Here is a 17,449-nt window from a genome sequence, read left to right on the forward strand (position 1 = left end):
AGGTGGGGAGCTGCCACCATCCCAACCCACACTGCACCATGGGGTGCTGGAAAGCTGTGGGAGAGGGAGGATGCAGCCATTCCCCTGGAGCTTGTGGCCTGGGGGGACAAAATCACCCAAAAAAGTGGAAGCAGGGGGCATGGGCTGCTTTTTTCCTGAGCTTGAGAACAGCCCTGCACTTTTACACAGGTCTTATTTACTGAACAAAATAAAAAAAAAAAAAAAGAAAAAAAAAAAAAAGAAAAAAGGATGGTAGTTTGGGAAAGCACTTCCAGGGACCCTTGTGGGAGACTCCTGGGGCAGAGGAGGTGTGAAGAAATGACTGATGGCACAATATTGCACGGGCTGGTTGTCTGTGCAGACCCTGGAGGCCGTGGCAGAACGTGGTCCATGGCAAACAGAGCTAATTCAGTACCTTAGCAGGGCAGGATTTTGTACATATCCATGTTTCACCTGCTTCCCATGTGATATTTCATCTGTTTAGAGCCAAATGGTGATCCCAGCTCTCGCAGGCAGAGGAGTGAGCCACTGTGGGGAGAGCTGGATGCGGGAATGTTCCGTGGCTGGGTGGAAAATGAGAGGGGGAGAAGCCCTGCAGTACAATTTCAAGGTTGAGTGAGTGGTGCCAGGAGGCTCTGACAGGCTCTGCTGAGCTACTCTGTGTTCACAGGCAGGATGGAGAAGGGAGGTCACGGGATCTGCCTCCAAAAAATCAGGTTTCCCTGTAAGGAGTGTGTGGAGAAAGGCTGGGATAGCCTTTAGGGAGGTTATCCCAGCCCTGCAGCTCCCTGCTTTGGGGTTGGTGTTAAGTGTGATCTCAGTAGCATCTCCCTGCTCACAAAATATCACTTTATTCTACTGCCTTCTTTTCCAGCTCTGAGTCTGTGGAAAGGCAAGTCTCCCACGGGCTGGGTCTCAGGGTACCATGGATTTCTCCACCCAGGAGCTGGGGAACATCAGCTCAGTGAGTTGGTTTGAGGTCCAGCCTGCAAACAGCTACTGCTGTCCCTGCCTGATTTAAACCGACCCTGACAGGGAGCTGCAGCTCACGAGATACTGAATTCCTGTGTGTTTTGTGAAGCTAGCACTGAGATCCCCCCCAGCCCTCCCTCTCCCCCTCGATGGGAAAGGCTGCAGCCTGTACTCCATCAGGAATGGGACTGGGAGCCCAGGACAGGAGGAACTCAGCCTTGCTAGAACTGGCTTAGGTAAAACATCCTCAAACCAGTCAGGATGTGAGCAGAAATCCATGGTGTGAAGCCAAGGCACAGGAATCTTGCAGAGGAGAGGTGTTTAAATAAAAACCCTGACCTGAATTTATCAGGAGAGGCCTTAAGTGAGACATCACCTGTGCAAAGTCACAGCAGCTACAGCAGCTACGTCTCACCGGGCCTGAGACGTGTCTGCACCTGTGGTTTTGCTTTGGTTCCTCCCCTTTTTTGTCATTTCTTCCCCTCATCAGCTCCCTGACTTTGTGGACGTGGCTGGGATGAGCACAGCGTGAGGAGCCCGGCTGTGCACACGCTGCTGTGTGAGGATGAAGAGGGCAAGGAAGGGATGAAGACCCCAGGAGACAGAACCCTCCCAGAGTAGGTGGCTCAGGCCAGCAGGGTGCTCAGAGCCCCAGGCAGGTACCACCTGCACCCTTTGCTCTCCTGGTGACCCCAAGGCTGGTGCCAGCTACGGGGGCAAATTCCTTAAGGAACCTAACGCAGCCCAGGTGTGATGTGAGCAAATTATCTGCCAGACCTTAATTAGCTGCAGAGAGCTCATTGCATTCAGCCTTTTGCCAGGGACTTTGGGTTTTAGCCCCAAAGCAGCTGCAGGTGTGCCAGGGCTGGCTCTGGGCTGCCAAGGGCCTGCAGCTGGGCCAGCTTTGGTGAGGGAATGCCCCCAGCCCAGGAGGAGACCCTGCCCAATTCCAGCCAATCAGCCCCGGAGCTGTGCTAATGGCATAATTAGAAGAAGCTGCTCAAGAGAGGCAAAGGCTTAATTACCCCCTCCTGCTGCTGCAGGGGCATTTGCCTACTGGTGCTCCAGGACGAGGGCTCTGGAGGTGAGTGGAGGGGAAGGGTCCTCACACCCCTGAATTGCTGGAGGCCAGGCTGGACGGGGCTCGGAGCACCCTGGTCCTGTGGAAGCTGTCTCTGGCCATGGCAGGGGGGTGGAATGAGGTGATTTTTGATGTCCCATCCAACCCCAAACCATTCTGGGATTCTGTGATTCCCAAGCAAGGTTTTAACATCATAAACTGCGCTTATTTAGCGTTTTAATCAAAACTGATGGGGTCGGGGGGTAAAGCTGCCCCGGGCCCCGCGTGGTGGTGGAAGGCCGGTGTGAGCAGCAGGGCAGGACCCAAAGCCCTGCCCCTTCCTGGCATCCAGGAACGCGGAGTCACCCCTTCGGTGTGAGGGTCGCTGTCACTGCAGGTGGCTTTTTATGGCTTTGTCGCTTCCAAGGCGGCACGAAACGGGGTGAAGCAGAGGTATTTGGCCTTTTTCCCAAACGCTGCTCGTGGGGAGGTCTTGGACTGGAGGCAGGAGTGTCCTGCCAGGCTTAGGGGGGACACAGAAGGGTTTGGTGGGAATCGTGTCTCGGCAGCACGGCAGGTACAGCCCCGTGCCCGGCGAGGCTCCGGGGAGCAGCAGCTGGGCAGGAGCCTCCCTCCATCCATCCATCCCTCCATCCATCCGTGCGGCTCTCCTGGCACGCCGTGCCCGGATCGCTTTCCCCCGCTCATCTATGATTTATTTACGTGCTCCGGGCCCTGCCAGCTGCTCCCGCGCACAGGTCAGAGAAATAACAATACTCAAAAAGAAAAAAAAAAAAAGGGGGGAAAAAAAAAGAATTAAACGCACCGAGGCGGAGTTAAACTTTCAGTAACCAGCGCCCGCTCGGGCTGAAGTTGGATTTGAGCAGGGGGCTGCTATCTGGGGGGCGAGCCGGGGATTTTGGGTGGCTGGGAGTCCCCAGGGAGGGGTCAGGAGGGGGGGGAGGTGGAGCCGGCGCTGAAATCCCGGGTACCTGGGCGAGGGGCGCTGCGCCGCCCGCGTCAGTGGCTCCCGCGCTCCCTCCCCTTCCTCCTTCTCCTCCTCCCGCGGCTCACGCAGGGCGCAGGGGGGGCATGGGGGGTCGCCGCTGACACCGGGCTCCGAGACATCCACCGCAGGTAATGCCCCGCCGCTTTTGCTCGCTCCTCGCGGGTTTATTCCCTCGGGAGGGGTGGGATGCGGGGGCGCGGGCATCACCCCCTGCCTTTCCCGGCGGGCGGTTTGGCGCGGGGTGCCCCTTCCCAAGCCTCCTCCGTTTGCTTTCAGCCAGCGAACGTCTTTTTCTGGGGGCCGAGCCCTGCTCTTATTGTTGTTATTTTGGGCGGGGGGACTCGCTCAGCGCGGCGGTTTCCTTGGCAGGAGAGGGGGAGCCCAACCTTTCTCCCCTTTCCCCAAAAACAGCGCTGTGGATGTCCGGTGGTACCCGCTGTCCTGCCCCCATCCCCGGCTCTGATGTGGAGTTCGGGCTGCTGGGAAGCCGCAAAGTTTCTGGGATGAGCCGGGTTGGAACTTCGTCCCAGCCGTGGGAATGCCGCGCGTGGGGGCTGAGCCGCAGTGCGAGCGGTGGGATTTTTAAATCCCCTCCAAACATTATTGGAACGGGAGGACAGCGTTTCCGAATGCCGAACTTGCCCTGAGCGTTTTGGGAAAACACTTTATTTTAGATTATTTTTTCCCCTCTGATTCTTTACTTGCTGCTGCTTTCCCTGGTCTCCCTCAAAACCTGCAGTCCTTCTCTTCTTTAAATTTCACCTTGCCGGCCACTGTCGTTTCCCCAGGTCGCCTCTCCTACCCGTCAGCGTTTTCCAGGAGGAGAGGGATGCTGGAACGGGACGTTTCCTATGCTGATGTGTGTTTGCTTTGTTGTTGGTTTGGGTTTTCTCCCTTGTGCTGGGGGAAAAGCCGCGTCTGGCGGCAGATTCCTCCTTGGAAAGGAGCTCGCTGCACGCAACAAGCCTGGCTCCTTCCCGGGATCTCCCCGTGCATCCTGCGGGAGCCTGGGATGCTTCGTGCATGTGGGATAGAGCTGGTGCATTACGCTGGTCTAATTTTATTTTTTTTTTGCCGGGGCGGGGGTTGGTGTGAGCCGGGGATAAGGTATTCCCATGGGATGCTCGCGTTTGTGAAAATCCGGGTGGTTGTTTCGGCAGAGTGAGTTTTACCTTCGTCTCTCCTTCCCCCCTGTCCTGGGGAAGGAGGGGAGGAGAAATCGCTGTGCAGTTCCATGTTCCTTCACCACCCCGCTCCCTCCCTCCTTCCCTCGCCGGCACAAAGCTTTCTTGTTTCCCAAGGAGTCATGAAAAATACAATGTTTTAAGACCAAGTTGTAAAACAGTATCTTTGAGGGAACCTGTAAAAATTGATGTTGTCCCTTCTTTTTTTTTTTTTTTTTTTTTTTTTAAATTTTTTTGGGCAGTAAGTGGGAGCAACAATGTCTGGAAGAGGTGGGAGCTGTGGAGCTTGGCTGGCTGCTGTGGCTGAGCCTAGGGAGGGCCCCCAGCCCCTGTCCCTTTTTCTCAGGAGCATCACCTGGATGCAGCACCAGAGCCACTCCTGCTGCCCAGCTGCAATCATCTCCGGAGGGATGCCCAGCGCACAGCAGCTCCTCTGGTGCAGGGAAAAAAAGGCAATCCTGCAATCCTGCCCTGAGCAGCTGGGGGTGAAAGGACCTCTGAAAAAGGATTCCGTTTAGGAAGTTCCTTAGATGTTCTGCGCAGATGGTCTGGAGCGCAGATTATTTTTGCATTTAAGAAGCTTTAGGATATGGGATTGGCTTGGTGAGGGGGCTGGCCTGTGGCCCCTTGTTAGGGTGTAAAATATCCCAGCTGCTCACAGCCAGGCTAATGGAGCTGGACCATGAACAGTTCCATGTGCAACCTAAAACTCCTGTGTTTTTTTTCCGCACTACACTATCCTGCTTCTTCCAGTAAGACTCCTAATAATGTCACAGGAGAAATAGGGTTGTTTGGGGGCTTTTGTGGCCCAGGACCTACAAAATCCCTGCCTTTGTGCTGATTTTGTTATCTGACTTTCTTTCAGGGTGTAGATTCTGCATCTGAAATGGGGAGAAATGGGGAATTCCAATGGCTAAGACCCAAATTTTGCAGAGATCCTGGATCTTGCCAAGGGTTTGGTAAAGACCAGGGGCTGGGACGGGAAATAGCATTTATCCATGGGCTGTGCTCAGCTTGACATTTCAATGTGGGCAGGAGATATTTGTTCATGGGTCCTGGTGACTTTCAGTCTGTGAAGGTGAAGATTAGATGGGATATTGGGAAGGAATTGTTCCCTGGGAGGTTGGGCAGGCCCTGGCACAGGGTGCCCAGAGCAGCTGGGGCTGCCCCTGGATCCCTGGAAGTGCCCAAGGCCAGGCTGGATGGGATTGGAGCACCCTGGGAGAGTGGGAGGTGTCCCTGCCCGTGGCTTCGTGGTCTTTGAAATCCCTTCTGGCCAGAGGGGCAGTCCTGGCACACGATGTCACTTTTGCAGCATCCATTTGAAGCCCTGTCCTCGGACCAAGGACCTGGCTTGGGATGGAGACTGCTCAGGGTGTGGGAGGGCTGTGTTGTCCCTTGGGAGCCTCTGGCAGAGCCTGGATTGCTGTGCCCTGATCTGTGTGTTGGATAAAACAGCTGCTCTCCTGGGAAGAGAGAGGTCCTGCCTGGAGCGTGCTGAGGAGAGAGTCACAGGGGGCAGATTCCTGATGGAAATTGAGCAATGTGCTGAGCCTGAGCGTGCTGCACCTTTGGAAAGGGCATGTAGGAGAGGGACTGGACAGCTTCAAGGGCCCTCAGCCACATCTGGGGTCTCAGGAGGGCTTGATGAACAAGCCTGTCACTGGTGATGAACTGCTGTCATTAATCCAAATAACTTCATCCCTGCTGCAAGCCTTTGTCTTCCCGTTCAATCCCTGCTCTCCAGGGCTGCTCCTTGGGACTGAGGGGGTTTCTCCTGAGGATCCCCATCCTCCTTTCCCTGTGCTGTCTGTTCTCTTTTCCCTGCTCCTACAACCCCCAGCGTGCCCACAGTGCTGCTCCCTCTATTAGCTGGAACAGCCAGCGGGCCTTGGAGAGGTCTGGAGCAGCAAAGTGCCTCTCGCTGGAAGTTAAGTGAGCTTTGTGTGAGAGCAGCAAGGACACTTCCCTCTTGATTTGGATGAGGCAAGAAATGGCCTGAGAGCCTTTGCAGCTCTGGTTCATCATTGTGAAGGTTTTTTTTTTTTGTGGTGGTTGTATTTTTTTACCCTTCTTCTGAAGCATCCATTTTCCCCTCTGTTCTTGAGATCTAAAATTCCAGTGTCCATAGGCCTGAACAAAATAGCCCTGCTGCTTTTTTTTTTTTAGTGTTGCAAACTCCCAGCCTGGAGCTTAGGGGCAGCTGGATGCAGGGAGATAGGAAAAAAACCCAGGTGCACACACAGCCAGGGCCCTGGGCTTGGAGCAGTGTCTGCTGAGCTTTACCTAGGGAGATGGACTTAAATAACTCACCCATCTCCTTTGGCACAGCTTTAAAATGCAGCTTGGTGACTGATTGGGAAGTGCTGGTGGTTCTGAGGCTGCTGCCTTGCTCTTGAGGCTGATGCTGACTTCTTTGTTGCTGTTGTGGGGGGACATCCTGGGGCAAAGCCTCCCTCCTGCTGCAAAAAGGGGATCCCTGCCTTGAAAGCTGCAGCTGGACGTGGCAAGGAGGGAGGTGCTGAGGCAGTCCCTCCCAGCACTCACTTTTCCCCCCTTTAATCCCACTTCACACACATCTCATCCTCCTCTTTCCCTTGAAACCCCCCTGAACCAAGCAGAGCTCTGTGCTCAGATGTGGAGCCCCCAGGATCTGTGGGCGTGGGCTGGGCAGCAGCAGCACAGACACACTCGGGGGATCCTGTGTGGGAGCCCGAGGATGCTGGACACTTCCCCTGCACCGTTTTATGGCAGTGCTTGGAAGTGCAGCCAGGCTGCTGCCTGCCCTGGGTGGGAGGGAGGCTGCCTCCTTCCAGGCAGGGCACAAGAAGAAAGTGTCTGGCATCGCATTCCTCAGCAGGCTTGGAGTCAGGCCTTCAGCACCCTTCCGTTTGCCACTTTGTCTGTTCCTGTATATTTTCTAAGAGCCTGGAGAGAGGCTCCTGTCTTGTGAGACCAGACTGTGTGTGTCACTTCACTGCACTCACCCTTCCACCTCCTCCTAGAGCAAGAATTCCCACCCTTCCTCCCCCTCCTCCTTTTTTTCCTCCCTCTTTTCCTCCTTTCAGCCAAGCTCTGTTGCTGTTGGCTGCTTTTCCACCTTTTCATCCCACGTTAGCATCATCTGCTCCTCAGCTTTGCTGTGTTGATTCCATGTGTTGGAGCAGCCCAGGAGCCTCTTGGCTTGGTCTCCATGCCCCATCCAGCCTTCCTCCTCGCTCAGGAGCTGCTGCTCCAGCTGAAGAGAGGTTTTGTGATGGAAAATGGTTGCTATGATGCCTATGGTGACTAGCAACCAGTGCTGGAGGCTCCCTTGAGCCACTGCTGCCCCACTTAGAAAGAAATCGGGAATTCCTACTTCTCTCTCCCCAAAAATAAAGCTGCCCTTGCCGTGGAGGGGTGGATGGCAGTGACTGATGCAGCAGGGAGTGGGAACTCTCTTCCCAAAGCTCCCAGGGTGTTATTTTAGTATCCCATGGATGCAGAAGTTGAGTTGGATGCATTATTTGGCTTTTCCTTGGAGATGCCACAGTTGTGGTGAAAGGTTTGCATGTTGCTTACGCAGAGCTGGGGGGTTGTTGGGATTATCTTGTGTCAGGGGCTTGGAAAATCTGTGTCATTTCCATGGGAAAACCCGTGTCATTTCCCGTTCCACAGGAAAACCTGTGTCATTTCATTTCCCATTCCATGGGAAAACCGGTGTCACTGCCCGTTCCATGAGAAATCCAGTGTCATTTCATTCCCTATTCCACAGGAAAACCCGTGTCATTTTATTTCCATTTCCACAGAAAAACCCATGTCATTTCATTTCCATGGGAAAACCTGTGTCATTTCATTTCCATTTCCACAGGAAAACCCGTGTCATTTCCCATTCCATGGGAAAACCTGTGTCATTTCATTTCCCGTTCCACGGGAAAACCCATTTCATTTCCATTTCCATGGGAAAACCCGTGTCATTTCATTTCCATTTCCCATTCCACAGGAAAACCCATGTCATTTCATTTCCATTTCCATGGGAAAACCCGTGTCATTTCATTTCCATTTCCCATTCCACAGGAAAACCCGTGTCATTTCATTTCCCATTCCACGGGAAAGCCCGTGTCATTTCCCGTTCCATGGGAAAACCTGTGTAATTTCATTTCCATTTCCACGGGAAAACCCATGTCATTTCCATTTCCATGGGAAAACTCATGTCGTTTCCCATTCCATTGGAAAACCCGTGTCATTTCATTTCCATTTCCCATTCCACAGGAAAACCCATGTCATTTCATTTCCATTTCCATGGGAAAACCCGTGTCATTTCATTTCCCATTCCACAGGAAAACCCATGTCATTTCATTTCCCATTCCACGGGAAAGCCCGTGTCATTTCATTTCCCATTCCACAGGAAAACCCGTGTCATTTCATTTCCCATTCCATGGGAAAACCTGTGTCATTTCCAACCCAGGCACAGCCTTCCTGCAAGGACTGGGGAGTGTAAATGTGACATTTCCTCCTGGGCCTGGGTTTTTGGTGAAAGGATGTCTTGGCGTCATTCTGCAGCTGATGTTTGTTTCCTGTGGGAAAGCAAATGTCTGGGGGCACCAACCAAAACACTTCCACTCCTCTCCTTGGTTTAAAATGGAGATAAACTGCTGAAGTGAGGGAAACTTCTCGGTGTTAAGTAAGGAACAGCTCCAGCTTTTTCCCTGGAAGAAGAAAGGCTCGAGTACCCCAGCTGGGAAGTGCAGAGCTTTGTGGGGAGAAAACAGCCCTCTCTCCAACCTCCACTTTGGCTTTGGGGTGAAGGAAGGAGAGAGAGGATTTTCCATGCTCTTTTCTTCTGCAAATACCATCTCAGGTGGGTCGTGGCAGGTGCCAGCAGGATTCCCTGAGGGCATCCATATTCCCCCTCCCATGTGCAAACCAATATCCTGGCCTGTATTTATTTAACAGGGAAATTTTATTTCCTTTCGCCGCAGGGAATAGAAAGCCAAAAAAGAAAAAAAAAAATAAAAGAAGGGGGCAAATTTTTTCACTGGGAACAAATCTCATTTTCAAGAGTCCTGACAAAATGAGCCATAAAATTACAATATTTCAAAGTGCTTTGTAATTCGAGCGCGGATGGCTCTTCATCATAGAATCTGAAAGCTCAGAAAATATAAAACTCATTAGATTAAAATAAACCACCTACCGCACGGGAGAAAGGCTTATTTATCAATATCAATTTACTTCTGATTACTCTGTTCTGCAATTTCTTATTTTTGGGAATTATGATTTGGGTATGGCTCACGCCAATATGGGGGTGGGAATAAAAAAAAAAAATCAGAATTAACTTGTAATTTTTTCCTTTTGAATCTTACTTATTGTAAAGCCCTGGCCAAGAGGCGATAATGAGGAGAAAAGGTGCATTTCTAGCAGTGTTTTTTTTAAGGAGCAGAGGGGAAGCTGGGAAAGCAGGAGAGGCTGCTTTTTGGTGTGAGGGGTGGTGTTAAGCCATGTTCTTGCCCAAAGAGGAGCCCAGGGGTGGTTTTTGGGGTGTGTGGTTGGTGGTGATCCTTGTTGGGCCAGCTCCTGGCTGCTTTTCCAAGGTGGCCCCGGTGGTGGAGGAAGCCTGGGAGAGAGGGGTCCTCCAGCAGCCGGGTGGGTGCGGGGACATCCCGGTGACACCTCAGGTACTTCCACTCCGCCTCCCACATCAAATCCTGCGGAGGGGAGCAGTGCTGTCCCTCTTTGGGACGCTTCATTGCAGGAAAAGGGGTATTTTTGGGAAGGCACACCCAGCTCCCTCCTGTGGCAGCCGTTTGGGAGGCTTTGATTTGCACTTCCCTTTCTTCTTCGCGCCCCCGGAGCAGCGCGGCGCGAACGGAGATGTTGGAGCTGCAAATTCTGAGGCTTTGAGCATCTTTGAGCTCTTTGGGGAAGGGAAGGCCAGGTTTGGGGTTAAGCACAGGGGTTTTGGGGTGATTGAAGGTGCCAGTGTGGAGCAGCTCTGCCAGCCGGGCTGCGGGAGGGCGGCTCGGGCAGAGGCGATGCAGAGCGAGCACCCCTTAAAGTTTATTTTAAAATAAACCAGCCCAGGTGCAGAGCCTGGCAGTGCTCTTGAGGCACCCCGAGAGCAGTCAGATGAGGTGCTAGGAGGCTCCTGGAGCACGGCCAGGATGCAGCAGGTGGGATTTGCCATGTTTAGGGGTGCAGCAGTGCTGTTGAGGCGGGGAAAAAGCCACTTCCCAGGCTTGGGAAGGAGGAGGCATTTGGAGAAAACAGGCTGAAAGACCTCTGCTTGAGCTGATTCCTGAACTTTGAAGCCCTGGATTTGTTTGCACTGTGGTGTTTCCTCAGCTTCCCATTTCTGGAGGCTCTGTGTGCCTTGGGAGCAGCTGCCAGCGGATGGGGAAGCCTCTGGTTTAACATCAGTGCTTTGGCAGCCAGGAGGAGACAGCACCTGAGCTCCCAGGGACATTATCATGCTGGGAACTGCACCGAGTGCTTCCTCCAAAGAGCCTCTTTCAGGCACAAGGTGCAATTTAATCTGCTCTTAGTCACAATTTAAGTTCTCCTCAGAGACTTCTGGATCCCGTTCCTTAAATTTGCAGTGTTTGAGTGAACCATCTCGAAGAACCAGTGAAGAGCTGCAATATTAATGAAGACAGAGAAAATCAAAATGACATTTCAGGCAATTACTGACATAATGAAGTGACTGACTTGGAATATCCAATATTTAGATTTATCATGACACTCGAAAGGGGATGCTGTCAACCGCCTTTATTTCTACATCACATAAATTGTTTCTCCACTGCCCTGGTGCTTTTTAAACATGGGCTGTGAAGCTGGAAAATAACGTTCACGCTCACTTGGGCTGATAGTGATGCTGTTTGAGAAGAAAGTTAGTGTTTTCCTCTGGCATTTTGGCACTGCAGAAGGCAGAGGAGCTCATTTCCATCTCATCCTCTCTGGCTGCAGCACCAAGAGCTTGGGCTCTGCATTCCGTGCTGGGTGCAGGGGTCTGGAACAACGATGCTGAGATTTCCTCCTCCCCAAAACCTATTAAAGCAGGGGGGAAATTGAGATGTTTGGTTTTTCTTAATCACAAGAATCTATTCTGCTTGGCTTGGCCAAATGTAAGGATTTAAAGGGCCTGTCAGCATGCCTGGCTCTGGGGAGATTGGCTATTTTTGTTTAGAAACTGGGCTTTTGGATAATCTGCTGACATTGAGCAGAAGTCAGAAACTTGTCGTGGGATGGAGGTTTAAACTCTTCTGCCCTGACTGTGTCTTCTGAGGCAATGGGCATGATTACACCTGAATGCCTTCTCAGGCTTGCCTGAGAAATACCTGAAGAAGCACAAAACACACCACAGCACCATTTTTCTTGTCTAGGCACAGACCTCTTCATCCCAGAGAGACTCTCCGTAGCAAAATAGCAGGAGAAATTAGAATTTCAGGCCCTTTCTGCGCTGACAGAGTTGTTACGAGCTGTCTTCTGTGACACATCCATCAGTAAAAATAAAATAGGTGTAGCTATAGCTTTGGAGCTCCTTCAGGAGCATCCAGGAGGGTTCCTGTGAATCTCTGAGAGGGAGGCAGAGCCTTTTACCCTCAGCTGGGTTGGGATAACTCTACCCACAGGATGCTGTGAAGGGAACTTCAGCTGGCTGTCACCTCCTCCCCCTGTCTCTGGGGCTGCTGGTGGGAAGACATTCCACTGCCCCACAGCTTGCAGAGCAGCCAGGGAAATGTGGAGAGTCTCAGACAGGTCCCTGGGCTCACTCAGGAAACATCTGGGGGGGTTTCCTTGTACCTTTGTGCTCTGTGCAATGAGTGTGGTTTGTGTTTGCCTGCGGGGTGGAATGTTTTAAAATCCACCTGTGCCAATTTCCTTACAAAGGCGCCCTTGGCTGAGGTTTTCTGGGGTTGGTTTGGAAAAAGCTTTGTGTTTGATGGTCTGAACAACACCAAGTGAGGATGTGGCTGTGCTGGCAGCTCCCTGGTGCTGTTTTATTCTGTTTCCTTAGCGTGGCGAGCCATGTGCTGTGTTGAAAATTTGGGAGGCAGAGAGGGACGGGGATAGGCTTGGCAGCCTCCCTGCTTCCCGTGCTCCTGCTCTGTGGCCACCCAGTTGGTGTGAGAGGTTCCAGGGGCTCTGCTCCCAAATCTTGGTGCCGCTGCAGCGATTCTGGGTTAAGCTTCTGCCAAATCATCTCAAATCTGGGTGCTGACAGCTCGCTGCCGTGTCACTCCCGGGTCACAGCAGCTCTTCCTCTGCTGCTGGAGCAGCTCATCCCAGCTGGGGCTGCTCCTCTGCTGCCCACCGAGGTCACCGTGCCTCGTCCCCTCACTGGAGAGGAGCTTGGGGAAGCAGAAAGGAAAAAATGGAGCACCTCCACCAGGTGAATCCTGGTTTCCATCGCCAAGAGGATGTTTGAAGCAGAGCTTTGATGTCCTCAGGGCTCCCCTGTGGCACAGCCTGGGGCAGGGCTGCACCCCGAGCCTGATTTCGGGAGACGAGGTCATGTCTGTCAGCTGCTGGATTTGACACTGCCTCTCTTCTCTGACAGGAACCATGAAGCATCCCGTGGCTGCTGCTGCCAACTTCCTGCCTCTCCTCCTGCTCCTGGAGCTGGTCTCTCCAGGTAGGTCTGTCTCTGCTCTCTCCCCGCTTGGGGCTGGTGTTTGCAGCGTACAAAGGTGGTAATGGTTGTGTTTGTGGTCTCCTGGTGAACGTGCAAAGCTGCGCCGCTGGGGTGGTGTGGGGGCGAGCAAACCTCCTCTCTCCATCACATCTTTCCTGTCTCCATCCCCTGAAACCGCGGGGACCTGCACATCCTGCTCCCGCTTCTCTTGCAGCCCTTACTGGCTGCACACGCGTCCCTCCTCGGGGCAGGGTAGGTGGGACTGGAAAAAGCCTTGGAGAAGGAAGGATGTGCTGGTGAGCCCAGCAGGGGTAGATGCTCCCGGGGGATCTCGATGAAAAGTTGCTCTTGGAAACTTCCAGATGTGGATTTACCGAGGCAGAGTGGATGCTGGACCTGGCATGAGGTCAATTTACATCAATAAAATCTAAAGAAAACTGGAGGGAGGGATCACAGGCAGGGGTGTAAAGCAGAAGCTTGTTAGCTGTGTAGCAGCAGAATATTGCTCCCTCTGCTTTCAGCAGCAAAATGATGACTTGAACCGTGCTTAAATATGTGCTGGGGGGGGGGGGGGGGGGAAATAACTCCTGTCCAAGCTGCAAAACCTCTTTTCTAATTCCAAATGGAGGGAAATGCAGGGCTGTGGGCCAGAAGAGCCTCCACAGGAAGCTCTTTCCACTGATGCTCTGGGTCTTTCCTGGCACGGGGGCTTCTGGCAGAGAGCTGGTGGAACAATGGCCTTTTGGTGTAGAAAATGTGCCTTTTAGGACAGGCTTTGGCACATCACAGGGTGCATAGGAGTTGCAAATGTACAGCAAAGCCCCGTGAAAATTGGGATTGTTACATGGCTGGCCTAACCCCCCTGGGTGCTGGTGTGGGGAGAGGGTGCCTGCGTGGCTCTTGCTGATAAACAATAGCCAGAGTGTGTCCATTTGATAGCACTGTGCCCTTTGGAATAAAGGCTTTTTCTCCCCCCTTTTTCCCCTCCTGAAGCCTGGAGATGGCTTGGCCAGATTGGCAGCCTGATTAAGCAGTCAGTGGATGACATTAGCTGTGAGTGACAGGCGCAGTCAATCTCCCTCTGGTGTCGTGTTGGATCAAGGAGAGCCTCACTGGAGCTGGAGCTCCTCTGGAAAGGGAACAAATATGGAAAAAAAGACAATCCAGCAAGTCCTTTACCTCCCTGAGAGGTCACTTGCCACTCTGTCCCATTGGAAGTGGGGTCTGCCTGCCCAGCTGGGGACTTGCTCCTTCCTTGCAGTGACAAACTGCAAAGCCCTGGGCAGGCAGCACACGGAGACAGGGATTTGGAGGCTTTGCAGCTCAGCAGAATTCCAGCCCTTCCCTCCTAAACCCTGCCCAGGGCTTGGGTTGCCATCTCTGTGATAAGCAAGTGCTGTGCCTGGCACAGGGATAAGGGCACGGATGCCCTGCCACGTATCCTGGGCACTGCAGGTGAGGGAGCAACTCTTCCCAGAAGGTTTGCAGAGCTCCTGGTGAAGCTACGAGCTGGGATGTAATGGGCAAGCAGAGCCTGAGTGGGCTTGGATGTTTGGAAGAGGATGGTTCAGCTCTGGCAGTGCAGTGGCAGCTCCTGCCCGGCCACTGCTGCAGGAGATGAGCAGAGACCTCCAACAGCCAAGGTCTCCCTGGAGCCTTCTCTTCTCCAGGCTGAACACGCCCAGCTTTCCCAGCCCAGAGGAGCCCCAGCTCTCTCAGAGCTTCGTGGCCTCCTCTGGGCTCTCTCCAGCAGGTCCATGTCCTTCCTGTGCTGGGGAGACCCCGGCTTGTGTGGAGGGTTACAGGGATGGCACATCCCAGGCTGGAACTGGCTGGCTGTGCCGATCTCCCAGAGGGAAACTCCAGCCTTTATCCTGGCATTTGCAGCCCAAAGTGGTGTCCTGCCTCCAGACCCTCCCTCAGCAGCTCCCAGGTGCAGGTCTCCCTCCTCCCTGAGCACACAGATCCTTTGGAAGCCTCCCAGCACCTGCTGCAGCTGGATTGGGAAAGTGCAACTTATTTTTAGCGTGCTGATGATATTAAGAAATGTATTTTGAAACAGAAAGGTTCTGCAGCAGCGAGTCCTGTGTGCCAAGGGCTGCTGGGGGTGTTTTAGCCTCATTTGCCCCTCCCAAAGCCTGCTGGCCTCAGTGGCAGCCAGTGACAAGTGCGCTGCCAAACCTCTGGAGACGCCCTTAGCTCTCAAATAACCCATTTTGTCAGGTTCCTTTTTATTTTCTTTCCAGGTGCTTACCTCCAGAGGCTGGGATTTAAATGTGCCTTTGCAACAGTGCTGCCTCCAGTGCTTTCCCATTTCTCAGGGTGTTTAACCAACCTGGTGCCTCAGGAAAGAGGGCAGCGCTGAAAAATCCCTGTCTTGTTACGGAGGGAGCCCTGGGGGAGCTCGGGCCGCTCCTCCATCCCGTGCCCATGTCCCCAGGAGCTGGTTTGGTGGGGATGCACACCTGGGACCTGTGTTTGAAAGGTCTCAGGAGCATCTCTTTCCTCTGGGAGCTTGGCAGGCAGAGAGGCTGCTGAAGCTTGGTCTGTTCTCGTTTCCTGAGGTGGGATGCTGAACACGCTCCGCCAAACCTTCCTGGGGAATCATTGTGTGCCTCTCCCCGCAGCAGATCTTTCCTGGCTGATTCTTTCCCTGGCTCAGGCTGCCTTTGTCGCTCTCCTACGTGCTCTGCACTTGCCTCCGTCCCCTAATGAGGCTGCGGGCCAGGGGCAGGCCCGCGAGCTCCCAGCGCCGCGCAGACGGGAGCGGAGAGGAGCCAGCCTGATTATTAGAGGTGAAAGGAGGCAATTAGAGGGAAAGGCAGCCCGGGTGATGGCACAGGGAAGGAGCACGGGGTGGCTGACAAGGCGAAAGGCTCTCAGCTGTGGGAACAAAGCAAAGGTATTAATCGTGGGCTAAACCAATAATTGATGCTCCCGGTCCCTGCGCTGTCGGCTTTCCCCCTCTCCTCTGCCAGATCCAGAAAGGCTGGTGGAGGGAAGTGGCTCCCCTGCCGACTTTTATGGGGGACCTCATGGGCTTTCTGTCCTCCTGCTAGCTCTCATCTTGGGGCTTACCCCTTGCCAGCATGAGCCTGGTGCCCTGTGAGCATTCCCGAGCCTTTCCCAGCCTTGCTGGCCCATGCCAGGGACGTAACTCCTTGTTTTTGTCCTCTTCCCAGGTCAGGGCAACCGCCTGCCATACTTCATCAACTACTTCTTTGACACCTACCTGCTGATCAACGAGGACACACCTGTGGGTAAGTGGGCTGGGCACCACACCGTGGAGAAGTGTGGAAGAGGAATGTTTTCATTTTGATTGACAGATGGAGCTTTTCTTTCTTTATTTAGCTGGGGATCGGTTTTTTAGTAAATGCAGAAATCGACCCGGTCGTTCTCGGCGCCTTCCCAGGCTCTCAGTCCATTAAACTTGTGGTCTTCAATCAGGGCTCGTGACTGGCCTTTAATGTGGGAGGAATCGATTGGGAGGCTGGGATGGAGCCTCTGGAGGTCCCTTCTCCCACCTCCAGCCCGAGCGGCACTTCCTGAAGGAAGGGCTCTTGCTGCACCCACGCCACCTCAGAGCTGCTGAGGGCTGGGAGGGTCTGGAGAGATCTCCAGTGACCGCTCAGCTGAGCCTTCTGTCCCTTCTGGGGTCCCCTTGGTCAGGCATTGGCAGCCCCTGTGGGATTCGGGGTGGTGTCTGAGCAAGCAGGCAGCACGTGGAGCCTTGGTCTGGGGGATCGTTGGTGGAGCGTGGTAGCTGAGCTCTGCACAGAGCTCACCCTCAGGAGGAGCCCTGGGAAGGGAGCAGGGGTGAGAGCTGGCTGGGAACAGCTTAATGGAAACGCTTCCTCACGGAGCACCTTGCTCTCCAAGTACTTGAGCCTGAAATACCTCATGGGAATTGGACTGAACTCCTATTTTGTCAGGAAATAGGGAGATTTCCTACAGCCTGCTTTCCAGTGAGACATTATGCGAGTCAAGTCGTTCCTGGAATTACTTTGGCAGTTGAATTTCATTTTTTTTTTTTAAACTTTGTATTACACTGTGTGTGTATATATAATTGACTTTTAAGAATATTGGCACCTTGAGATTTTGTTTCCAGATGCACCGGAGGGAAATGTCAGCCTGGGAAGTGTTGACACACACAGTTGTTTCTGTGTTTCCTGCTGTTGGTAGGTGTTTTCTGAGTTAAGGTTTATTAACTTTAAAAAAAAAGTAGCATCTGGAAACACCTTTTTGAGATACTGAGTGTGAGGAGCAGAACTGTGTGTGGCGCCTGTTTCCTGGGGAAAAAAAAATAACCAATTCGTGTTTTTTTGAGGTCTGTTTGAGGGCCCATCCCTCCCTCCAGCATCCCCTCCCTCCAACCCAGCAGCTCCCTGCCTGCTGCCTGCCATGCCAAAAGGGATCTTAAGCAACAATTAAGAGATCATTCCCCCTCTAATCACTTACAAGAGTAAATTAGTCTTGTCAGGAGCTATTAAGACAGAGAGCTCGGAATTCATTAGGCGAGATTGGGCCAGGGGAGCTGCTGGCGCTGCCGCCGGTCCAGGCTGATTAATTTCTCCCAAAACATCATCAATGCCCATCTGTTTCATTTAGGTCTG

General features: G+C 53.1%; 1 protein-coding gene across 1 annotated transcript in view; it reads left to right on the forward strand.

Annotated features, from left to right (window-relative positions):
- Nucleotides 1-3,139: 3,139 nt before the first annotated feature.
- CDH23 (cadherin related 23) overlaps nt 3,140-17,449 on the forward strand; it is a 189,188-nt gene continuing 174,878 nt past the window's right edge. The window contains exons 1-3 of the mRNA XM_053949428.1: nt 3,140-3,169; nt 12,762-12,836; nt 16,019-16,096. Of these exons, the coding sequence (XP_053805403.1) occupies nt 12,767-12,836; nt 16,019-16,096 (148 nt within the window). The 5' untranslated portion in view covers nt 3,140-3,169; nt 12,762-12,766. The remainder of the gene's footprint in view (nt 3,170-12,761; nt 12,837-16,018; nt 16,097-17,449) is intronic.

The sequence above is a fragment of the Vidua chalybeata genome, chromosome 8 (genome assembly GCF_026979565.1).
Source record: "Vidua chalybeata isolate OUT-0048 chromosome 8, bVidCha1 merged haplotype, whole genome shotgun sequence".
NCBI classification, from domain to species: domain Eukaryota; kingdom Metazoa; phylum Chordata; class Aves; order Passeriformes; family Viduidae; genus Vidua; species Vidua chalybeata.